Source organism: Lutra lutra, chromosome 13 (genome assembly GCF_902655055.1).
Source record: "Lutra lutra chromosome 13, mLutLut1.2, whole genome shotgun sequence".
Classification (NCBI taxonomy): domain Eukaryota; kingdom Metazoa; phylum Chordata; class Mammalia; order Carnivora; family Mustelidae; genus Lutra; species Lutra lutra.
In genome coordinates, this window is record NC_062290.1 from 90,646,085 (window position 1) to 90,671,542 (window position 25,458).

Below are 25,458 nucleotides of genomic sequence, written 5' to 3' on the forward strand. Positions count from 1 at the left end.
AGCAGTTTCATAATGAAAACTGTCACTAATTTGAGTCTTTATACTGACTGTCTGCCAGGCCCTGCACTTTATATGCCTTGTCCTCACTCATACGTATCATGGCCTTACAAACGTGCTATTATCTTCATTTTATAGATGGAGAAACAGGCCCAAAGAATTTAAACATCCAAGGACCCAACACTATTAAGAAGCAGAGCCAAGATTTTAATGTTATATTTGCTCTTTACTGATTAATTTGCATTTGTATATTCCCCTGCTGGGAGTCCCTCCAGTGTGCTCAAATAATTGATTGCCATTTTTCAGAGTTGTGTTGAAATCATCTATAGCAAATAGACTGTTGTGTAGAGCTCATTTATTTTTGGTCATGGAGAAAAGTGAACTGTAATTTGAGAAAACTTGCACGTTCGATGATTTTCCTCTATTAAATGTCTATGTGTTTATTAATTTATCAATTTATTTTTGCTTCTGGACATTTTTTTAAAAGGCCAAACAGCAAAAACGCCCATTTGCATATCACAAGCTTTTGAAAGATGCAGGAGGCATGGTGATCGATATGAAGTGGAACCCTACTGTTCCCTCCATGATGGCAGTTTGTCTGGCCGATGGCAGCATTGCTGTCCTGCAAATCACAGAAACAGTGAAAGTGTGTGCGACTCTCCCTTCCACAGTGGCAGTAACATCTGGTGGGTAATAAAGGCTTTCACTCCATAACATACAGTAATGGTAATCTACTTAAAAATTAATTCCTAGAAATAAACGCAAATGGGGTTTTTCGTTTTATATGTAGTTGTCTGGTAGAAGGGGAGAGCATTGTTTATTTCCATAGTGAATGTTTGAAGCCCTGCAGCAGACATGATTTAACTTGAATGTGTGTGGGTTTTTTGGGGAAAGAGATCTTTTGGTACAGCTGGTTTAGAGATGTGTTTTTGAGAGTGATTGTTTCTGGATCCACAAGGGCGGTGGAGAGTACACTGAAAAGCATGAGGAAAGCACTACAAATATCAAGTATGTGTAAGAGAATGATTTCTTGATACTTGAAAATCTTTATTCTCCTTCTTTAAAGATTATAGAGTTTTCTGTACTTTCCAGCTTTCTGGACGACACTTCATTGAAAAAACATTTTTAGAAGTTGATTTAATGGCCTAGTGATGAGTTGTAATTGGTTTGTATTGTCAAAATGATCTTTTTTTTTTTTTTTTTTTTTTTTTTAATTTTGCCAAGTAAGGATGATCCTACAGCCTTCCATGGACTGACAGAGGATCATGAAGTGGTGATTTTATGGCTGTTTCAGTACAGACCTCACTGGTTTGCTCCATTCTCTTCAGTTCTTAACTGGCAGCATTTTCTTCTTTGCTCAGTGTGCTGGAGCCCCAAAGGAAAGCAGCTGGCAGTGGGGAAGCAGAATGGAACTGTGGTCCAGTACCTTCCCGTAAGTCTTGCCTTGGACTTCAGGCCTTTTCTTAAGTTACCCACTGTTTTTTGGGATGGTTTGGGGGTTCACTGGTGTTCTTTTCTGTTTAGATATAATTTATGCTCACTGCAACAAATTCATCAGTAAACAAGTAAATGCAGGAAAGGGTGGAACTCTTCTTTTCTGTCCCATAGTCCTTCCAGGGACACGCTCTGTGTTTTATTTAGTGACAGCCTCCAGACTTTTCTGGATGCTTATGCAAATAGTCTGTGTATGGATGTGTTACAACATCTGCCGTACTGTTTGTCTGCTAGCTGAGTGCATCTGAAAGGTCAGTTTCTCCAACTACAGGCCCCCAAGACAGTGGATGCTCCTGTCACTCTGTCATCCTCTCCCGGTGGTCTTCTTGAGATAATAGTCACAGATATTCTTCAGTATAAATTGGCAAAGAATCCATGTGTGTTCATTCAAGCCTGGATGGAAAGGAGTGTCCACAGGCAGTACCAAGGCCTGTGCTGCTGTGCATTCTTCCTCTAGAGACCGTTCTCTGTGGGTGTAGAGCAGGGAATGTAGTGGTGTGGGTTTGACATTAAGGTTTTATTTCTCGTTATTGCAAAAAGTGGTTATATGAAATTTGGTACATATTCTTCTAGGGCATTAGCCTGTCAGGAGATAATTGGCTTAATTTTATTGGTTTTCTCTTGTCCTTTTTTGTCTTAAACATCATACTTGATCAGGGTCTTTTTTCCAGTATATTATATATGGAACCGCTTCATTCTGTTGAGTGATTGCATAGTAGTCCACTGTGTGAATGTACCATAACTTACTTCTCTGTTCCAGTGCTGGTGGCTGGCTGTGTCAGTGTGGGTGGCTTTGCTAAGATACACAGTACTGGCTTGAGCATCCTCTCTCTCTACGCCTGCACGCATTTGTGGGAGATTTCAGGAGGGCGGGATCTTGGATGTAGTCATTCACTCTTCCCTGTGTTCAGTCTCTCCTGGCTGGGAGGATGAAACACAGTGGTTTCTGGAGGGAACATGCTGGGTTTGGCAGAGTTTCATTGGTTCAGGTTTATTTATTTGACACTCCCCACCCCCCCAATCTCTTTCAGACTTTGCAGGAAAAAAAAGTCATCCCTTGCCCACCGTTTTATGAGTCAGATCATCCTGTCAGAGGTAACCCATCTGCTTTTCTTACTGAGTCGACCTCTAACGCGGTGATAGTATTGCAGAAATTTCACATCGTGTGTTGCGGCTACGTGCCCATTCAGGAAACTGTTAGCACCTGCTGCGTGAACACTTCCATTATTACAGTTAGCTAATTAATTCAGCATAACAGTCATCCTCTGTTAGACACCTCTGTCTTGTGGTAAATAACAGTAAATGGATCCTGATTTTTTTATTAGGATTTGTTCAAAATTTGCCCTCATTGAAATCCGCCAGAAAAAAATACCACTTTGGGAGGAACTTGGGCTTCTTGAATTCTTTCTATTTGTGAATTGTGTTTAGTCAGTGAAATCTGGACCTTTGTTAAAACTACAGCACTCTGGTTTTTTTTTTTTTTTTATCCATGGGCTGTTTATTTTTTAGCATAAAGGAGTTATTCCAAACATAAGATACTTTATCAGAGTTTGTGTGTTTCAGTTCTGGATGTGTTGTGGATTGGCACTTACGTCTTCACAATCGTATATGCTGCTGCGGATGGGACCTTGGAAACTTCTCCAGATGTGGTGATGGCTCTCCTCCCGGTATGTGTATGAAAGGGACATTTTTGTCCTATGAGAATCATAGAGGTCCTCTAATAAAGTTCAAGGCTTTGGGTTCAGTTTCCCTTTTTTGCTGGTAGGGTTAGTACAACTTCAAGTGTAAAACTTAAATGCTGTACCATTGGCCTGGGGGCCAAAATTATGGTGTCTGCTTACAGCATGTTCTCCTGTTTAGTCATAAGGTGAAAATAATCCTAAAAGTTAACTTTTGGTTATGCTGGAAGCTGGGAGTCCTGGTAGATGTTAACCTGATAGATTTTAGGAAAGCAAGAAAACACCTTGTTTTTTTTTTTTTTTTTTTAAGATTTTTAAAAAATTTTTTTATCTGGGAGTGAGAGTAGAGTGAGTGAAAGAGAACACGAGTGAGGGGGAGGGGCAAAAGGCAAGGGAGAAACAGACTCCCTGCTGAACAGGGAGCCCAATGTGGGGCTTAGTCCCAGGACCCTGGGATTATGACCTGAGCCGAAGGCAGACACTCAATTGACTGAGCCAGCCAGGTGCTCCAACACCTTGATTTTTAAAATTCTCTCATTTATGTTTATCTGATGTTTATCAGATGCCTGCAGCGTGCCAGGCACTGCTTTATACAGTGGTGACTGCGGCAGAGTCCTTGCTTTTGTGGGTCTGACATTTTGATGAGTGTGCTAGTCAGCAAATAAGTATAGATCAAGGAATGAGAAGGGCGATGGAGGGAACGGTGAAGGGTACAGGCAGATGATGACAAGGGACGGATGACAGAGGTGAGGTGTGCATTGGGTGCTCAAGGAGCTGTTGGAGCAGCAGAATGACCTAAGTCATTTTGAAATGAATGAGTCATTTTGGAAACTGGGAAGAACATTAGTAACAAGATCTACGAAATGTTACTAAATTGCAGGGGCATTTAAAAAAAAAACAAATGAGGTAGAGCTTGTATTTTCAAATCACTACTGGCTCTCAAGGTCCAAAAAAAACATTTACAAATACATAAACAAATGTGTAAATGTAACAAAAGTGGGAGTTGCATGAGTTACTCTATCTTGCAACCTTGTTTTACTTAGTGGGAAATTGTAAGCATCTTTCTGAGTCGGTGAATACAATCTGTATCTGGCTTTTTGGACAGATCCTTGGCTTGGTTCCTTCACTGTTGGATGCTCACATTGTTTTCAGTGTTCTCCTGTTCTAAGGAATACCACGATGTGTTCTTTTATGTGCATTTTATGCAGCTATGCTTATTTTTTAGGATAAATACCTAGGAATGAGTTTGGTTGAGTGGTAGATGCTGAGCTTTGCCAAAGCGTCTTTTCCAAAAGTTGTGGCTGTTTATACATCTCCCACCAGCAGTTGCCCCACATGTGTCCAGATGCAGTGGTACCATTTTTAATCTTTGCCAGTGACATGTAGAAAAGGGCCTTGTTTTTTTTAAGTCTTGGGTTCCTGATAACGTTGAACTTTCAAAATACTGTTTATTGCGGTCCTTATTTCAAGAGATCATAAAAATTTCCTATTCCCAGGGATAATATTAGCTCTGGCATTTCTGGACTCTTTCTTAGGTTCCGTGTCTTGGGCTAGAGGCTTTACGTGTATCATTTTGTTCCACACTTAAGACAGCCTGTGGAGTAGTTCAGCAGGCCCACCACAGATGTGAGAAAACTGTATCAGACAGGCTGAGCAATCTGTCCGTGCCAGTCCCACGGCCAGAAAGGGACAAAGCAGTTGGAGTCCAGTTCGGTCAGTGGCCAGCATTCAAGTTGCCCAGCTACTCACCTCTGCCTTTCTAGTGTGTTGTGTGTTCAGACGTAGGTTTTTGAGGGAATTTTCTCATAAAACATAAGTGGTTTTCTTTTTCGAGATCCTTATCTGTGTAGCATTAAAGAAAAATTGCGTGGGATTTTTTTGTGTTCTCCTTCTGTTCATTGTAGAAAAAAGAAGAAAAGCACCCAGAGATCTTTGTGAACTTCATGGAGCCCTGCTATGGCAGCTGCACGGAGCGGCAGCACCATTACTACCTCAGCCACATCGAAGAGTGGTGAGCTGGGAGCCAGCAGGGCCGCCTCCCCTCTCTGTCGGGTCTCACCCACAGTGCTATGTTCCAACTTCACAATTTGTTTCTTTTCTTCTTTAAGATTTTGTTTATTTATTTGAGACAGAAGGAGCAAGAGAGCAGGAGTAGGGGAGCAGAGGGAGCGGGAGAAGCAGGCTGTGGGACTCGATCCCAGGACCCCAGGATCATGACCTGAGCCAGAGGCACACACCCAATTGACTGAGCCACTCAGGCACCCCTAAAATTCTTTTCTGTAGGAAAGGAGGACGGAGAATTGAGATGCCCTTGAACATATTTTCCTCTGACGCTGGATAACTCCTCTCTGACTAATTCTGTTTTCCCAATCTTAAATTACCTAGATCAAATACTTAATAATCTTAAAAACCCTCTTTTGTCAATAACCCCAGTGAAGACTTAGGACAATATTGATATTTAAGGAACATATTAAAGTTTTTTCTCTGGCAGAGGCAGGGCAAAGGGTCATAGGGGATAGGGAGGGAAAAAATGAAGCAAGATGGGATCGGGAGGGAGACAAACCATAAGAAACTTAATCTCATGAAACAAACTGAGGGTTGCTGGGGAGTGGGGGGGTGTGGAGAGGGTGGTTGGGTGATGGACATTGGGGAGGGAATGTGCTATGGGGAGTGCTGTGAAATGTGTAAGCCTGATGATTCACAGACCTGTACCCCTGGAGCAAATAACACATTACATGTTAATAAAAAAAAAAAAGTTTTCCTCTGAAAGCGAAAGCTTTCCCTTGATAGATAGATAGCTAGAAGCAAAGCTTTTTTTCTGAAAATTCACCAGATTATTCTGTTAACAGGGTAGTAGATTATTGGAAATTCTGACTTGCTCTTGTCATGTCTCTGACCTTCAATTTAACGGTCTTCTATTTTTCTTCCTTGAAGGGATTTAGTGCTGGCTGCATCTGCGGCTTCAACAGAAGTCAGTATCCTTGCTCGACAGGCAGATCAGGTAAATTTCACTCTTTGGTCGCTTTTCTGGGGTACTTTTCTGAGAAAGATTCTTAGGGAGTTAACTCATGGAGAAGGTTTAGATGAAGCCTGCTCCATTTGGATGAGTTTCTGTGTGAGAACAAAGCTGACACTTGGCCAGTGTGACAGAATGCCTGGGCCAGGCGGCTTGGATATCGCGTTGGACAGATGTGGGCTTCAGACCCAGCAGCTCCTGCCCTGTCATAAAAACTCTTCTGTCCTTTCCAGATCCACTCACAATCTGTGGAAAAACATACGACATAATCACCTTCTCCCAGGAGCACATCTGGGTGTATAGGAGGGGTTTTTTGCCTTGTTCTGTTTTACCATCTTTATTTTCTTCCTGTTGCTTGAACCTGCCCCTCTGGTCAGTCACCTCTAACCCATCCTTGATTAATGGAGAGAAACATGCAGATCGTACCAAACTGTGACTCAGCAGCAATACTTTGTAGTTCACTTTGAAAAACCACCAGAGAGCTAAAAGCACTTGTGTGTGTAAGCGCCGCCTCCTTTCTTGCACTCTGTCCTCCTTGCAGACTGGAGTCGGGCTGAGGAGATTGCGGTAGGCCCTCCTAAACCCGTAGGTTATGCAGACTGAACACAGAAGGATGTGGTAAAAGGGAAGTTTTTCTTCCTTTTTTTTTTTTTTCTTTAAGATTTATTTATTTATCTTAGAGAGCATGTGCATTAGTGCAGGGGGGAGGGACAGAGGAAGAAACTCAGGCAGACTCAGCACTGAGTGCAGAGCCCAATGCAGGGTTCCGTCCCAATCCCAAGATCATGACCTGAGCCGAAACTGAGAGTCAGGTGTGTAACTGACTGCCCCACCCAGGTGTCCCAGGAAACTTCTAAAAACTCTACCTTGAGTTTAAAGACATTGTGTGCACCCCCCACAGAGAGACTTATGCCTCTCCAACCATTCGGGATTTATCTCTCATTCTCTGGGTGGCTAGGCAGTTCGCTGTAAGTACGTGGCTCTTTTAGTGGCTAAGATGGTCCACTTTGGGGTCACAGGCTAGAGTTCATCGGTCTGATGTGAAGTTTTAGATTGTCTTTAGTAATGGTTTTCTAAGAACACAACTATTTTATGTTCTGACACATTTAAAATATACTTGTATATTTGTTTCTTATCAGGATGATTTATGTATGTGGCTAAAAAAATCCAATAATAGAAAGCGCTTATAAATGAAAAGATTACCCCTGCCCTATCCCATCCTTATCCAAACCTATTCAGAGGGGACCTTTTTTAACTTGTAAATTTTTACTTTTTTTTTTTTTTTAAGATTTTATTTATTTGAGAGAGAGAACATGAGAGAGAGAGGGAGGAAGCATGAGTAGGGTGTGAGTGGGGGGAAGGGCAGAAGGAAAGGGAGAAACAGGCTCCCCACTGAGCAGGGAACCCCATGCGGGGCTCTATCCCAGGATTCTGGGATCATGACCTGAGCCAAAGGCAGATGCTTAACCGAGTGAGCCACCCAGGTGCCCCATAAATTTTTACTTTTCAAGATTACGTCCTTACCTCTCAGTTGGTTAAGCATCTGAGTCTTAATTTTTTTTTTTAAGATTTTATTTATTTATCTGACAGAGATCATAAGTAGGCAGAGAGGCAGGCAGAGAGGAAGGGAAGCAGGCTCCCCACTGAGCAGAGAGCCCGATGTGGGGCTCGATCCCAGGAACCTGGCATTACGACCTGTGCCGATGGCAGAGGCTTTAACCCACTGAGCCGGCCAGGCGCCCGACTCTTAATTTTGGCTCACGTCATGATCTTAGGGTTGTGAGATCACGCCCCATGTAAAGCTCTGAGCTGGGCCTGGAGTCTGCTTAAGATTCCCTCTTCCTCTCTGCACCTCTAAAAAAAAATAGCCTGCTTCGTCCCTAGTTAGTGATTATTGATTTTAGACCTTATTACCTGTTGTGGCAGGTGAGAATATAGCTCACATATGGCCCTTAAATCCTCATCTTTCCTCTCAGAGGGGTTCTAGCACTTTTGTAGTTCCTTCTGTTGGTTTCCTTTGTATCTATAAGTAATGTTTTTTATTTTCATTTCTTATGGTGTCACCATACACAGTATCTCTTGACCTGCTTTGTGAGAGGAATACTTTCTCCCCCTTGCCTTTAGCATACTTATCCCCACCTGCCAGCTGTTGCCGTCTGCGGCTTGTCTTTTGCAAAATCGAAACTGGTACTGTTTTCGTTCTGTTCTGTAGTGATTATAAAGTCTTTTTTATTTTGTCTGTGGATGGTTTTTCAAAGTTGAAGTCAATTTTGTTTACAGTTTTATGAATGCAACTATTACTCACAGTATAGCCAAGTCATGGGTATGATTATGTTCCCTTTCCTTTTTTTTTTTTTTTTAAGAGTTTATTCATTTATTTGTCAGAGAGAGAGACAGAGAGAGGGAGAGATCACAAGTAGGCAGAGAGGCAGGCAGAGACAGAGGGAGAAGCAGGCTCCCTGCCGAGCAAGGAACCCGATATGGGACTCCATCCCAGGACGCTGGGATCATGACCTGAGCCGAAGGCAGCTGCTTAACCAACTGAGCCACCCAGGCATCCCTATGTTCCCTTTCCTAAACAGCTTTTTCCTTTTCTGTTATTCATGGAGCATGATTCCCTTTTGATTCATGCTGGCCAATTTTGGTCCGCACTGAAAATTAGGTAAATAGAGTGATTTTTAAAAATCAAAAATCATTTATTTGCAGGAATACAGCCCATTCAAGCATAGACATAAGCAGAAGGGGAGTTTATGGGAAAGAGTTAGTGGTTTCTCAAGGACCCCAGAGGCAGGAAGAGGGGCCTGTGCAAGGAACTGATGCCAAGATCTGGGAAGACGAGAACTAAGAGTAACTCTCTCCATGGACAAGTGAGCATAGGGCACCTGGCCGGCTTTATAAGCCACGCTGCTCAAGACTGTGGTAGCGGTCAACCGGAGTTCCTGGTACCAGGCCCACATTTCTAGGAGCAGCTAATAACTGGTTGGTGCAAGTATTCGATTCATCCACCATTTTTAGGAGCCCACCTAGTTGGGGTGGATGGTACCTCGGAAAGTGTTCATGATAGTGGTGATTTATTCACGAGGCACGGACTTGTTCTATGAGGAGCACGTAGGTTAATTTGGAAAATGAACACCTCACGTGCTAGGATGCTTGGGGCTTTTAGACCACGTTCCCAGATTTCAGAGTTGAGTCAACACATTAATCTAAACCCAGTGACTTGTCTTTTCTTTTCTTCTCTTTGTATAATGGGAGAACCAATGCAGAGCTCTAACCAACATAACGTTTTCATCCTCTACTACTTTTTTCCAGATTAATTGGGAATCTTGGCTCCTGGAGGATTCTAGTCGAGCTGAACTGCCTGTGACAGACAAGAGTGATGACTCGCTGCCTGTGGGAGTTGCCATCGACTATACTAACCAAGTGGAAATCACCATCAGTAAGTATGGCCCGATGCAGCTCGTACAGAAGTGGTCTTCTTTCTGAGTATGGTTGATATTTAAGTCCCGTTCTTCATGTTCATGGTAGAATCTACTCTGCGGGGTGCTTTTAACTTCTGTAGCTCGTTTCCACTTGAAGAATGATACAGAGTACGCCGTGACAACATGAGATTAACTTGACATTTATCGATAAGACAAAAGCCAGTCTGCGTGTGTGTGTGCACGCGCACATATCTGTATGTGCTTTCGCATACGGGTGAGATCTAGAACAGGGTCTCATCCCTGGTGGCCTTGCATGGGAACAGCAGCGCCCTCGTCCAGTCCTGCATAGCAGTGTTCAGTGTGAAGACAGGGGTCAGAGAATGGGGACCTCAAGCGCTTGGCTTCCAAAGCGGGCCTAAGTGTGTCTTCTGAGTGTGTCTTCTCCCTGCTGGAGCATGGCAGAGCTACACATGTGCCGCGGAACATGGAGTCTCTGCTCTTCCGTGCTTCAGTGTAGAGCGGTGTCCTCGTGAGCACCACTGAGTTCCTTCCTGTCCTTTCTCTGGTCAGGTTATTGGGTCTCCTTAGTTCACTTACACTGATTCTCTTCAGTCTTAATTGACAAAACACATGTTAGGATTCAGTTGTGAATGAATATAAGGTAGTTTGACTCACTTCTCTGTGTCCTTCTGTGTGTTTTGCAAAGTGAGTAGTCTGTCGCTTTTCTGCTAGGCCAGGCCCCTACTAGACAAGCCTGTCTCCGTCAGGGGAACATCTTGAACAGTGGGACACTTGTTAGACTTGCAGGAGCTTAGGGACAGTCACGGTTGCCTTAGTTTGCTGGAGCTTTTCTGCGGGGTCCGGCAAGACTGTGGCAGTCCATAACGGCAGGAGCTCTTTTTCAAGAGCCGGTGCTTGTGAGGCTACTCGGGTGAGAATCAGAACAAACGGACTTGAACTACCATTGGGGGCGAGTCTGCTACATGCTTTCTCACTTGGCGCGGTCTTTCCCTTCCTGCCTTCACTTCATGGCCTGGCTCTTTTTTCACTTGCACTTTCTCTTTTTAACAGATGATGAGAAGACTCTCCCACCGGCTCCAGTTCTTATGTTACTTTCAACAGATGGTGTGCTTTGTCCATTTTATATGATCAATCAAAATCCCGGGGTTCGGTCCCTCATGAAGACGCCGGAAAGGCTCTCATTAGAAGGAGAGCGACAACCCAAGTCATCAGGTACATGTCTCTTCCTGCTCTGGCATAGAGGGAATACCAGGGGCTTGTTCCGGACCGTTGCCAAGGATGAACACTGTGTGGGGACATACAGTGGTCCTCTTCATCAGGCCAGTGTGTCTTAATGAGGCTGGGACTGACTTTTCCTTGAGCACACGCACATTCTTGCATCCCCACAAGCTTTATTCTCCAACCTTTACTTTAGGGGGAAGGAAGTCCAGCCAGATGGATCCCATCAGGTCGTCGAGCAACAGTGTCCTGTTATAGCACCCTGTGTTCTCTGGTCTGAATCCTACAGACACTTGTAGTCCTAAGGGATTGTACACACATGTGCTGAACGCCGTGTAACTTACGAATATTACATTCGTTGACAAAGAAAGCGCTTGTGGAATGTATCATGAAAATGCACTGTATGCTTTTTTTTTTTTTTTTTTAAGATTTTATTTATTTACTTGTCAGAAAGAGAGAGAGCACAGGCAGACAGAGAGGCAGGCAGAGGCAGAGGGAGAAGCAGGCTCCCCACAGAACAAGGAGCCCGATGTGGGACTCGATCCCAGGACGCTGGGATCATGACCTGAGCCGAAGGCAGCTGCTTAACCCACTGAGCCACCCAGGCGCCCCTGCACTGTATACTTTTTGATTGTTTTTGCATGAGAAAAAAATATGTACATAGGGAAAATATTAGAAAGGTGGATATTAAAATCCAAATAGTGATTTTATCTGGTTGGTGGGAACATGGAGATTTTGTTTTTGTTTATATTTAATTTTCTTCAGGTTTCTTTTCCTCCTCTTTGAAAATATTGCTTAAGTGGTATACGTTTCTTGGAGGAAAATTAGAAAATACAAAATCAGGGACGCCTGGGTGGCTCAGTTGGTTAAGCAGCTGCCTTTGGCTCAGGTCATGATCCCAGCGTCCTGGGATCGAGTCCCACATCAGGCTCCTTGCTTGGTGGGGAGCCTGCTTCTCCCTCTGCCTCTGCCTGCCATTCTGTCTGCCTGTGCTTGCTCTCTCTCCCTCTCTCTCTGACAAATAAATTAAAAAAATCTAAAAAAAAAAAAAAAAATACAAAATCATTTTGGAGCCCATCAGCCATCATCAGCAGCCGTAGTCAACATTTTTGGTACAGAGTCTTTATACACGTAAATGTGCCCATGCAGACGCTAATCTGTACTTCCGCATTTTTCAGCGCTAGTGTGTCACCTACGAGAACTGGATAGAAAACTTTTTAAAAAGAGGATTGTTCCATATTTTAAAATTTTACCATTTCTCTTTTTGAATTCAATGACTAAACTGTCTCTGGCTAAAAAAAAAAAATGTGTGGTGGGACCAGTTCTCTGTCTAAGTAAAAGCATGTTGACCAGCTGGCTTGGGTAAGGCTGACAGATATTTTCTTGCTGCTTCCCAGTGCAGAGTGCATTGTTCATAAACAGAGCTGCTGAGACACTTGGGCTCCTGCGTTTGGCAGTGTGAGCCCAAAAAGTAAACAGGGTTCAGGCAGACTCTATAATAGCCTTGTGCTGGTGTGTCTCCTCATCTACAGCGCGGCCTCCGAGTTGTTTTTTTACTTTAAGCGCTCCTGAGTACCATCAGCTATACTCATTTGCACGGTCTGTCTGTCTGTTCATAAGCAGTACACCCTGTGGGGTTGGGAGCCTGCGGGATGATGTTTGCTTCTGAGCACAGTTCAGTGTGAGGGACTTTGCAACTAGCCATCAAACCCCCGAACACAAGGAGAGGCTAGTTTTATTTTTCGCCACTCCTAGAGAAAGCCCCGTCTTCGCTCACACGTGGTCCAAAGGAGGCAGCCATGTTCAGATGAGCGGAAGAGAGCCTTGGAGGGGAGAAAGTAGGCAGCCAGCTGTAGCTAAAGCGGTCCAGGGAAACGTTAATGGTTCTGCCCATTTCCACGCTACAGCTCCACGGATGCTGGGCTGAATGAGCAGGGGGTTTTCATATGTTCAATTCTATTTTCAGTTAGGAACGTGCCCCTAATTTCTTTCGGGTCTGGCATACACTTTTCACATTGGTCTTTTGAATGTGTGTGGAACTGATGAACATCTATATGTTTGTGTCTTTAAAGAAGTTAGCTGTCACTGGTTCCATATTGTGTGAAGGAAGTATTAACAATAAATTTGGGGGCGCCTGGGTGGCTCAGTGGGTTTAAGCCTCTGCCTTCGGCTCAGGTCATGGTCCCAGGGTCCTGGGATCGAGCCCCGCATCGGGCTCTCTGCTCAGCGGGGAGCCTGCTTCCTCCTCTCTCTCTCTCTACCTGCCTCTCTGCCTACTTGTGATCTCTGTCTGTCAAACAAATAAAAGCTTTAAAAAAACAAAACAATAAATTTGCTGGCATTTTTACACTGCCATAAAAGTGGCAGTTTACTGGGGTCTTCTTTTTCAGAAGTGTTTTCATACTTGTACCCTAAGTCTTTCATTACTTTTGACATCGTGAAGGTAAACTGTCAGCTGAGACAGTTTGGAAGAATCCAGACCCAGTAACTTAAATGTATTGATAAAAAATACTGCTTCCTTAGTTATTTATTGACTTACTGAACTTGGCAAATTAAGATGTATATAGAAATTTTGGAAAACAAAAATATTTAAACCTGCCTTTCCCTTCTAGTGTTTTTTTCATAAACATCTTTCTTCATAGTTGTAATCCTGTTGTACACATCTTTGGTGTTCATGCTTTTAATTTAAATTTTGTTTCTAGGTTCTTATGTAATCTTCGTGATTGATTTAAAAGAATGCTTACTATTCCATTGAACATCTTTTAGAATTTGGGTTGTGTTAAATGTCTTTTTCATGTTTCAGGTTATTCTTCTAGACTTTATTCTTAGAAGTGGGATTACTGAGTCCATTTCTTAGGATTTTTTGAGACATAATGCTAAAGTGTTTTCTGAAAGGTCATGCTAAATTAGGTACCTGCTGGTGTAAAAGGTTTCAGGTTCATTTTTCCCTCCAAACATAGGGATTATATGTATTTAAATTTTGATAATTTATAGGACAATAAAAATATATGTCATTTTAATTTGCATTTCTTTGATGAGGCAGATTCAATGTATTGTATGAATTAAGTTCTTATATCAGAGTCTTGAAATTTCTTTATCTCCATTTATATGAGCTTTTTAAAAAAATATAAAACATATTACCATTTGCCACAGAGTTTTTTTAGTTCATTTACCTTTAAGTTATGTAACCATTTTTACTCAGTCAAATCTTAATCTTTTCCTTTTGTGGTTTTTTTTTCTTTTGGTTACTTCTAAATTTCAAGTTATTAGACTCTTCAGTGACTCTTCACTTTTTGCCGCGTTTGTGTGGAGTTGTACACAACATGTGCTTCTGCATATGTAGACATCTTTAATTTATCTGGAATTGGTTTTAGTGACTATTATGAAGTGGAGGTCTGAATTAAAGTTTTTCCCTGATTTCTGTGAAATGTTGCAGAATGGTTTTTCACTGTAACGTTGAGACATGCATTTTTTTATTCTGCCCGTGAAGTCCTATTAATCTAATGTCTTTCGTGTCTTCTTTTTCCTTCAAAGTTTTGTCCATTTCACCATGTGGAAAGTCCACATCCACCCCACTCCCCCCCCACTTTTTCTTTTAAGATTTTATTTATTTAGAGAGAGAGAGAGAGAGAGCGAGCACAGGTAGGCAGAGCAGTAGGCAGAGGAGAGGGAGAGGCAGGTTCCCCGCTGAGCAGCGACCCTGATGTGGGCTTGATCCCAGGACCCTGAGATCATGACCTGAGCTGAAGGCAGACACTTAACCGACTGAGCCACCCAGGCGCCCCTCTTTCCCCTCTGGTGAACTAGGACTGTTCTTTCTGCATTCCTTCTGCCACAAGCCCTTTTCAGTTGTTTTCTGTCATGTGGACATCCGTTGTTACCGCGCTAACTTCTCCCTTCCTTTTTCTCCATTTTGTTCACCACAGGGAGTACTCCCACTACCCCAACCTCGTCTCAAGCCCCACAGAAGCTCGACGCGCCAGCCCCTGCAGCCCCGGGTCCACCGGGTCCACCGGGTCCACCTTCGTCACTGTCTGCTCCCCCCTCCACCTTCTCTTTGCCTTCTGCTGTTGGAGCTCCTTCTGTGTTCTCCTTCGGCTCTTCATCCTTGAAGTCATCTGCTGCTGTCCCAGGGGAGCCCCCTCCATATTCCAGTGGCTCGGGCGCGTTCATCTTCTCTTTCCCTCCTCCTTCTCAAGCCTCCCTAGCACCCACCCCTGGAGCCTCTCCCATGACGCCATCCGCAACCTCGTTCTCCTTTGGATCCTTGGGTTTTAAGCCTACCCAGGAAAGCACGCCGATGTCGAGTGCGTCTGTTCCAAACATAGGACTGAAGACCGCCTTACCACCCTCATCGGTCAAGGTCAACCTTAGTGAGAAGTAAGTAACACTTGAAGAAAGTCTACCGCTTTGGTGGCATGAGTAGAAATATCACGTGTTATTAGCTAGAAATTGAGTCACTGTGAGTGAAGTTACAAATAGATTTTCTCTTTTATCCTGCCTTCCAAAGTAATAATGGCAAGTGGTAAGAATTTAAACAACGTAAAATGTTTGTGTTTAATCAGTGGTTGGAGTCCAGAAGAGTCTCTTAGAATTTTTTTAAATCATAAGAGGTTTATATTTATATGCTTGTTTTTGCTTTTTTAGATTTAAAATGTAGGAGATCCTCCTTATTTTTACTCATTATTTAATTAATTTATTTATTTACTTTGAGAGGGAGAGCACCCATGCAGAGGGAGGGGGAATCCCACACAGGCTCCATGCCCAGCATGGAGCCCCCTGCAGGGCTTGATCCCATGACCCCGAGATCATGATCTGAGCTGAAAGCAAGAGTCAGATGCTCAACCAGCTTAGCCACCCAGGCGCCCTGATATTCCTTATTTTTTAAAAAATGAAGCAATAAGGAATATACGTCCTAGGAGGGGAATGAATCTCTTGTGGTCCTTTTCCCCTTTACTCTCCGAGGCGCTTCGTGACAGCCACCACAGTGGTCTGTGAAGTTGTCCCTGTGTCAGGTGACTCTTCTGCCCGATGGTTCTCAGGGGCCTCTCACTGCTATTCCAGGACAGTCCAGACTCCGTAACGTGGTCCTCGCTTTCCTCCCCGTGGGGCTCCTGCCGGCTCCCTCAGATCCCATTTCTTTACCGCTTTATCTGCTGCTCGTGTTCTCCCCGCTAGCATGCAAGCCTGCGGGAAGCGATCCCAGCTTGCCCGCGCTCCCCTCTGCTGGCTCCTGTTGCCCCGGAGGCAGTGCTGGCTGTCATCCCCGCTGCTGCCATTGTCACACCGCCACCTCATTCGAATGGCTGCCTGGAATCCACTTTGTAGTGTCACTAAAATGTCCCAGGCCAGTCTGTTCACGCTGGACATTTACATTGTTTTTGGGCTTTTGCTCTGTAGGTGAGACTTAACTTTCTGTGCCCATGAACGTCCCAAAGACCGTGATCTGTTCCCCTCCGCCTTTCTTACTCCCCAGAGGAGGTGAGCGCCCCGAAGTGAGTTCTCAGTGATTTCCTCGGCAGAAGGACAATGCCAACCTCTCCTAAGTTTATTGGAGCCCCCGCCTCCTTTTTTTTTTTTTTTTCACTTGTCTTGATAAAAATATTTCACGTCCTGATAGACTTCATTTCTCCTTCATGTTAGGTCTCGTTATTTTCATGGAGTAGTTCACTCCTCAGTGTGCAGAAGATAAGATAAAATGTTTCCTTGGCAGCGTCCACCTTTTGTAAGAAATAGCTAAACGTTTCTGTCTCACGAAGGCAGAAGCACAGGAGCAGTAAGTCCCCTCGGTGGCATTGCTCACGACCAGCGTGAAGGGGCCTCAGCGCGGGCGCTCCTCGCGCAGTCGGGCTGCCGTTTCAGGTTCACTGCCGTTTCAGGTTCACTGCCGTGGCTCCCTCCACTCCTGCCATCAGCTCCCAGGGTGCGCCCGCGACACTGCCGTTCCCCTCTGCCTCCAAGCCGGCTGCTTCTGGACCCCTCAGCCACCCCACTCCGCTCTCAGCACCACCCAGCTCCATGTCAAAGTCCTCAGTCTCTCCCTCGGCGTCAGGTATGATCTTAAGCAAACTGCTCCAGAGCTCAGCCCTGAGTTCTTATGTCTTCGTGTTTCAGTTGTTAGGAACCCTCGCCCCCGTGGTCAGACGAGACCATTTGTTCTTGCTTCCTGTGTCTCGTGCTGGTGAGCTATGACAGTCGTACCTCGGCGTGAAGATTGCTGCGACCTGGGTGCTGCCACGCTTGCTCTCCCGACGTTTCTCATGGAACTAAGCGTGCCTGATGATTCAAAAGGAAGTCTCTTGTTACGTGCCATCTGTCTTACGTGCAGCCTGCCCTACGTGAAGGGCAGTTATAGAACAGTTCGGAAAGTTCCATAGACGAGGGAAGGCCTGCAGTACTCAGGCTTCTTGCTTCTGATGGCTGACTGTGATTTTCACACTCAGCCCTACTGTGAGCAAGTCTCTATTAAATGGCGATTATAAGTGGAAATAGTTCTTATAACCAGGTTGGATCCAAGTGCATAGTATAACTCCATGAGCAAACGTACCTGGCCTGTCTTTTTTCCCTTTCATACCTGCAGAAAGGTTGTGTAAACTGTGTAACAATGACTGTGCCCTCCACCAAGACAACACTTGGTAATATTCTTTTTTTTTTTTTTAAGATTTTATTTATTTATTAGACAGACAGAGATCATAAGTAGTCAGAGAGGCAGGCAGAGAGAGGAAGGGAAGCAGGTTCCCTGCTGAGCAGAGAGCCCGATGTGGGGCTTGATCCCAGGACCCTCAGATCATGACCTGAGCCGAAAGCAGAGGCTTTAACCCACTGAGCCACCCAGGCGCCCCGACTTGGTAACATTCTGTACCGTTTGCTTTGTGTCTTCTTAGCAAAGATTTTTTTTCATTAAAATATTTGAGAGTTAATCACAGAGACTTCACCCCTAAACATGTAAGCACATATCTCTTAAATACAGGGTTACGTGATATGTTATCATACTCAGGAAATGTAACCATAATCTAATCTGTAGCCCATATTGACACTTAGACGGTTGTCCCAATAATGTTCTTTATGGCTTTTTTTCCTCCAGTCAAGGACCACATGTTCTATTCCAGTTTTTTGTCTTTAGTCTCAGTGTCAAATATTTCTTTGCCATTCTCATCTTTCTCAGCATTGACATTCGTGGAGAGGTCAGGCCAGTAGTTTGGGAAGTCTTGCCTTAGTCTTTTCATATCTGTCTTCATTGTAGGAGAGGAAACTTGAACTGTGATGTGCATACATGGTCTCCATTTCCACTGCTCACTACCAGGATCTCCACCCCCCACCCCATTGCCATTATTTAATTCTTACGGTTTGGAGGGTCCTGGGTTATTGGCTTATAAGTCCAGTGGCACTCTAGACTCCCTGGGGGATCCTATCCCTAATAGTTCAATCAGGCTCTCTGGAAGTGAGGTTTGGGTATGAGTTTCTGGTATAGTTGTTTTTTAAAAAGCTCCCTAGGTGATTCTAATGTGCAAAAAAAGCAAGCCTTTTTCTAGAAGCTTCCAGGAGGGCCCTGAATACCATGTGAGTTCTTACAAGGTAATGGGATTATTTACACTTTGTCTCCAGTTTCCAGATGTGCAACAGGAGTCTCTGGGGAGTAAGGATGGGCCGAATGGCCAGCCTCCGGGGCCTGCACAAAAATGCACGTACCTGCTGCTCAATCAGAGACTTTCCAGTTTTATCTGCTTTATAAAATAGAGTTTCACATCTAAAATTGTATTATGTGTTTTTTCATTATCTTGGATCAGTTCCGACAAACTGGATGCCACTCTTGGTAACATAAATCATGGAAGGGAGGCCAGGGACACTGAGAAGCTTACTTTTTTAGATTCGAGGGAAGGACACCTATGCTGGGAGGCAAGAAATGCTCTGTTTTCACTGACCTCTTATTCCAGCAGGGCGGTCTACTCAGGGCAGCCCAGGCCCTGTGCCCTCCATAGTGCAAAAGTCACCCAGGATAACCCCTCCGCTGGCCAAGTCAGGCTCTCCCCAGGTATGTGCAAACCCGGCTTATCTTGGCGTGTGTATTCATCTACGGTCCCATCATGCGTGTTCTTTTTAAAGCGGGTTTTCGTGGTTTAGAACTTATGCCTTTGAAATAGTACTTCGGGCTATGTGATGGGAGTTACTGAAGTCGGAGCTTGGAATGTTTGTAACGTTTGCTCCTAAACGCCATTTCTCTCAGCCCCAGAGTCTTAGCGCTGTTTTCTCTGCTGGTTCCTGAGCTTGTCGTGCTGTGCTGTTGACTTTGGTGTATCCTCTCTCTCTCTCTGAAAAGACTATAGCGCCTGGTTTTTTTCCCTTTCATTCCCAAAGTAACTGAGAAATCTATCCAGTGCCGTCTTCTGTGCTTTCCATAACATCTCAGTTTATCCATAACATCTCAGTTTATTTTACTTAACTTTTTTATTGGCATGTAATACACATGGGAAAAAAAGTATTTCTGTGCACCACCTGAATATGCCTTGGTAACAACACTCAGCTCAGATCAAGAAATAGCACATTAATGGGACACCTGGGTGGCTCAGTGGGTTAAGCCTCTGCCTTCAGCTCAGGTCATGATCTTAGGGTCCTGGAATCGAGCCCCGCATTGGGCTCTCTGCTCAGCGGGGAGCCTGCTTCCCTCCCCCCCAACTACCCTGCCCCCGTCTCTGTCTGCCTCTCTGCCTACTTGTGATCTTTCTCTGTCAAATAAATAAAACTTAAAAAAAAAAAAAGAAAGAAATGGCACATTACCAGCACCCCAGAATTCTCCCTTACATGTGCCCTTTTTAATTATTCCTCTTGCCGAAGGGGGCTCCCTGCTATGATTTCTGACAGCGGAGCTTAGTTTGGCGAGTTCATACCTTCTCTAAAATGGAATCACACTGTGTTTTCTTGTATCGGGCAGTTTGGCTCAACATTATGTTCGTGAGATTGATCCGTATCATTGTGGCCATGTGAAATTCATGGGGCGGCTATGCTACAAGTATTTATTCTACCTGACAGACATCTGAAAGAGCTTCCAGGTTGAAGCTATTGTGAATAGTGTTGTTGTGAGCCTGCGAGTTGAGGTCAAGGGCTGGGGTGAACATACGTGCGCATTTCTGTTGGACGTCTGCTGAGGAGTGGGGTTGCTGGGCCATAGATCACACGTGTGTATTTCTTTTCAGTAAATGCCCACCGGGAGTATAAGAGAGCTGTTCCATATCCCCATCGGTCTTGCGATTATTCATTTCTTATTGTTATATTTTGCAGTTTTAATTAGTATTTCCCTGGTGACCACTAAATTCAGCCTTTTTTCCATGTGATTTTGGCCATTTGAATATCTTCTTTAATGAGGTGTCTGTTCTCAAGTCTTTAATCTGTTTTTCTATGGGGTTGTCTGTCTTACAGATTTCTGTCGGAGTTCCTTATAATACAAATACTTTCTCTGTGATTTGCTTTTTCATTCTGCTCGTGGTGTCTTTTGGTGACAAATTTTTAATATAGTTCAGTATACCACCTTTTCTTTTATGATTAGTGCTTTTTGTGTTCTGTTTTAAAAAGTATTTCTGGGGGCGCCTGGGTGGCTCAGTGGGTTAAAGCCTCTGCCTTCAGCTCAGGTCATGATCCCAGGGTCCTGGGATCGAGCCCCGCATTGGGCTCTCTGCTCAGCAGGGAGCCTGCTTCCTCCTCTCTCTCTGCCTGCCTCTCTGCCTACTTGTGATCTGTCTGTCAAGTAAATAAATAAAATCTTAAAAAAAAAAAAAAATTAGGGACGCCTGGGTGGCTCAGTTGGTTAAGCAGCTGCCTTCAGCTCAGGTCATAATCCCAGCGTCCTGGGATCGAGTCCCACATCGGGCTCCTTGCTTGGCGGGGAGCCTGCTTCTCCCTCTGCCTCTGCCTGCCATTCTGTCTGCCTGTGCTCGCTCGCTCTCCTCTCTCTCTCTGACAAATAAATAAAAATCTTTTAAAAAAAAAAAATTATTTCTGGTTCCAAGGTGTCAAAAAGATATTTTCCTGTGTTTTTCTAAAAGCTTTATTATTTTCTTTTCGTATTTAGATTTACAATTTGTCATCTCAGTTTATTATTATGATTTAACTTTGAGAGAATTTTATGTCACTTTCTCACTTGATTTGTGTGCCTTGGAGACCAGAGTCATGGTTTTTCCTTCTCTTTGCCAACTGGCCTCATTCCTGCCCTCAGCACAGACCCCCACAAGGCACACAGTAAATGCCCAGCTTATAGGTCTAGCTTTTGGCATAGTGCACAACACATGGTATTTATTAGATCAATGTTTGCTGTTTTTTTTTTTTTTAAGATTTTATTTATTTATTTAATTGAGAGAGAGAGAGAGAGAGAGAGAGATCACAAGCAGGCAGAGTGGGAGGGGGAAGCAGGCTCCCCACTAGAGTAGAGAGCCCGATATGGGGCTTGATCCCAGGACCCCGAGATCATGACCCGAGCTGAAGGCAGAGGCTTAACCCACTGAGCCACCCAGATGCCCCCAATGTTTGCTATTTTTTTTTTTTTCAAAGATTTTATTTATTTGACAGACAGAGATCACAAGTAGGCAGAGAGGTAGACAGATAGAGAGAGAGGGGGAAGCAGGCTCCCCGCAGAGCACAGAGCCCGATGTGGGGCTCGATCCCAGGACACTGGGACCATGACCTGAGCCGAAGGCAGAGGCTTTAACCCACTGAGCCACCCAGGTGCCCCCCCAATGTTTGCTATTTTAACGGTTGTTTATGCAGTCTACAAATCCTCTATATGGTAATTGCTGTAGGTATCAAATAATCTAAAAACCATCTCAAGTTATAATATCTCTACAGCAGAACTCTTGATTTCTGTCTCCTTAAGAACCTGTTCCAGGTGGTGCGCTCAAGCCCCAAACCCAGAAGGCATCCTGGATCCCGCTACTTAACAGAAGCTCCCCCTAATCCTTACTAGCAGAAGATGTTGTCAGCTGTTCGCTGATGTGTCGTGTGTGTGGCATGAATCCACATCCGTTGCCCCCGTGAACGTCATATTTCAGGCCACTGTCGTCTCTTGCCTTGTTACCCTCCTGTCTGCTTTCCCTATTTCTTCTCCCTCTCGCTGACATCCGTGCTTGATTTAGCAGCAAGAGAGATCTTTTAGAATCCTAAATCAAATAACAAACTCTCCCGGAGCTCCAAAAGTAGTTTTCCAGCACCCTTAGAGACATACCCAGACTCCTTGGTTTAGTCGTACACGACCTGCCCAGCCCCTTCCAGTTCTCTCCCTGACTTCCCCGGCCCACGTTTCCTCTCTCTCTCTCTCTCTCTCTCTCGGCCCCCACCGTGCTGGAGCTCTTTCCTGCCTCGAGTTCTCTGCGCCTGTTCTTCTCGCTGCGTGGCAGGTGCTTCCCCTAGAGCTTTCTGTAGCTTTCCGCAGCTTTCCACTTTATCTCAGGACTCAGTTCAGTGACTGTGCTCAGTGAGGGTCTTCTAGGCCCCCTCCTCTCCACTCGTGCCCCCTTTCTCTTCTTAGGTTCCTGTTTACTTTTGTCCTGTCACTGTCAGCAGCTAAAATGATCTGGCTGGTTTACTGCTTAGTCTTGGTAGAATGTAAGGACCGGCAGAGCAGAGACGTCTTCTGTTCTGTTCGCCTCTCTCCACTGTCTAGAACATGCCTTACAGCAAGTAGGTACTCGGTCAGTATGGGTTTGAAAGAAGGAGCAAGGGAGCAGTGACTGTATTGCAAGGGGGCCAGGCGCTGATGCTGCTGCTTCAACACAGGCTGGGGATGCGTCTGTCAATCTTGTGCCTTCCATTGCAGGCGAAATCACTTCAGCCTCCCGTTGCAGAGAAGCAGGGACACCAGTGGAAAGAGTCAGATCCCGTGATGGCTGGAATCGGGGAGGAGGTAAAGTCGTTCCTGCAGATTTGCTCCAGAAGTAGTCCTGACCATGAGACTGGAGTTGCTCTGAGCACAGACCTGCGCATGACTGTTTTGTTCTGGCATTCAGCCATGGTGCACCCTGGGGCCGCGTGCTGTGAGGGCCTGGGAGCTGTGAGTTCAGCCCGTGGCCCTTCCTCTTTTCTGGCTCCTACAGATCGCGCACTTTCAGAAGGAGTTGGGAGAACTGAAAGCCCGGACTTCCAAAGCCTGTTTCCAAGTGGGTGCTTTGGAGGAGATGAAGATGCTGCGGACAGAGTCCGACGACCTGCACACCTTTCTCTTGGAGATCAAGGAGACCACGGAGGTCTGTGCTTGTGATGTTCTTCCTGATTTGTTTTTGTTTTTTTTTTTTAAAGATTTTATTTATTTATTTGTCAGAGAGAGCGAGGGAGAGAGAGCGAGCACAGGCAGACAGAATGGCAGGCAGAGGCAGAGGGAGAAGCAGGTTCCCCGACGAGCAAGGAGCCCGATGCGGGACTCGATCCCAGGACGCTGGGATCATGACCTGAGCCGAAGGCAGCTGCTTAACCAACTGAGCCACCCAGGTGTCCCGTTCTTCCTGATTTGAACTGTACTTTCAAAGTCGCTCTCCCAGCACTCCATTCTTCAGGGGCCCCAGTGTTGTTTTTTTAAGAAGGATGAGTAGTTTACCTAGGAATGCCCAAGTTCAGATCCTGTCTTCAGCACTTAACGAATTATTTGACTTGAGGCAAGTTAATGTAGCTACTCTAGGTTTTCGTTTTCTCAAACAGAAAATGGACTAATAATAGTTTCTACCCCACTGACACATACCAGCCACTCTATAAAAGTCTCTTATAGTTACTAGTTTAGGTATATTTGAAAATTCACCATAGTTTATAATAAATTATTAGGTTATGGTAAAGGGTTAGGTTTAAGAGCGTATATGGTATAAAAATACCATGTATTTGTTGTTAATGGTATTTACTGTGTTACTGTTGCTACTGCTTACCACATGCCAGGCACCGTGTTATCTTGCAGACTTCTCAGACCATCCTGTTTGGTAGGTGCTATTTGCTCTCTTTTGCAAGTCAGGAAGCTGCAGTGTAGACCGGTGAAAGCATTGGCCCAAAGCTACCCAGTTACCATGTGCCAGTCCCTGACCGTCTGCCTCCAGAGCTCTGCTCTGAAAACTGTCCCGGGAAAGAGACCAGTTCTCCAGGCTGTCAGCAGTGATTGTCTTCTGGTAGTGGGACTGTAGGTAAAACCAGCAGCTTTTCTTACTCTTTGAGTTTCTGGTCAATGGAATATGTGGTTTTTCAGTGAGGAAGGAAAAAAAAAACTTCAGAAAGTGAATGTATTTTTCTTTTCAAACACTGACTTTCTTTTTGTAGACTTACAGGTGCATCATGTAAGCTATTGGAGAAACACCAAGTAGTTGTCCTTGATCTGGACGGAGAGGTTTGTTTCTCGGAAATGCCACTCTTTGTCTCAGTATGGCCCTTGTATCTTTTCTAGTCTCTCCATGGAGACATCAGTACCCTGAAAACAACTTTACTTGAGGGCTTTGCTGGTGTGGAAGAAGCCAGGGAACAAAACGAGAGGGATTGCGACTCTGGGTATCTGCACTTGCTCTATAAGAGACCCCTGGACCCCAAGAGCGAAGCCCAGCTCCAGGTAGGAGGATCCAGCCCAAGTGAGAGGTTTAAAACCAACTCCTACAAGTCATTCTCCCTTCTGAGGTCTCGAATCAGGGGCCGGCCCTTCGGACGTTGTTGATTTCCTGTGAATAATTTGCCTACTTTCCATAGATGTCCTTGCCTGTGAGAAAGAAAAGAGCACTTTTCCACTTCATGTTTTACAGAATTAAAACTGGCATTAGAATCCTTGATTCAGCGGTAAACTTGGTGGAAAGCATACCATTGAAAAAGATATATTTAAAAATCAAATCATGAATAATAAGATTTCATGTCGCAGTTGCTCGTTGAGTGCTAAGTATGGTGCTGGGTGTGTTTTCCACAGTATTTCTAGACTTCAGCTGCACGGCAAGATGAGAGTCACTGATCCCATTTTATGCAGTTACGGAAGTTGGGCCCTGTGGTCTTAGAAGCTTGACCGCGATGGTGATGTTTTAGTAAGAGTGAACAGTTGGAAAGCTCTGCCTTCGTGGGCTCTTTCCTGTACACCAGACCTCAGCGAAGTTACTTTTCTCATTCATTTATAATAATTCTTATTCTCTGTTGTAGCAAAATCTGGTTTTCGTTTCCATCTTTCAGTTTACTGAAAATTGTTTCATCACAAGCTTTCACGGGGTCTCCTCTCTCTGCATTTGCCAGAGTCCTGGTAGGAAAGGGTGCCTGTGTGGCTACTCTGAGCTTCTCCCCTAGGATGTGAGGTCTGTGTGGTGAATGCCTTCCTGCCTTGGGGAGCTTGACACTTCCTGCCATTTCTGTCCCATACCTGGCAAACTGACTGATGGTAGGAAAAGAGAGTCTGAGGAACCCCCGCTGTGTCTCTCGGCCCTTGAGGGCTGTGAGTGTTTACTTTCGTAGCAAGAGAGCAGGCTCCCCACCTGCCACTCATCAGACGACTGCCTCCTCGTTGCATCTCGATACACTTTGTCCCTTCGTGCGTTTTCACCTCTCGCTCTTTGTCCAGAGCAAAAGAAAAGCATGCAGCTTTGGGGGGACACTTGCCCCATTCAAAAGGAAATGCTTTTCTTTTTGTCACAAA

General features: G+C 44.7%; 1 protein-coding gene across 5 annotated transcripts in view; it reads left to right on the forward strand.

The window, feature by feature from the left end:
* Nucleotides 1-25,458, forward strand: part of NUP214 (nucleoporin 214) — a 103,370-nt gene that overhangs the window by 4,147 nt on the left and 73,765 nt on the right. For 3 of the 5 annotated variants that reach the window (XM_047698769.1, XM_047698770.1, XM_047698766.1), the window contains exons 4-17: nt 485-683; nt 1,359-1,429; nt 2,523-2,586; nt 3,055-3,158; nt 5,075-5,181; nt 6,105-6,171; nt 9,496-9,622; nt 10,677-10,838; nt 14,771-15,224; nt 16,724-16,896; nt 18,779-18,876; nt 22,645-22,731; nt 22,922-23,071; nt 24,244-24,402. In XM_047698769.1, coding sequence (XP_047554725.1) covers nt 485-683; nt 1,359-1,429; nt 2,523-2,586; nt 3,055-3,158; nt 5,075-5,181; nt 6,105-6,171; nt 9,496-9,622; nt 10,677-10,838; nt 14,771-15,224; nt 16,724-16,896; nt 18,779-18,876; nt 22,645-22,731; nt 22,922-23,071; nt 24,244-24,402 — 2,022 coding nt within the window. The remainder of the gene's footprint in view (nt 1-484; nt 684-1,358; nt 1,430-2,522; nt 2,587-3,054; nt 3,159-5,074; nt 5,182-6,104; nt 6,172-9,495; nt 9,623-10,676; nt 10,839-14,770; nt 15,225-16,723; nt 16,897-18,778; nt 18,877-22,644; nt 22,732-22,921; nt 23,072-24,243; nt 24,403-25,458) is intronic. The other 2 variants (XM_047698771.1, XM_047698767.1) reach the window with 2 other exon arrangements.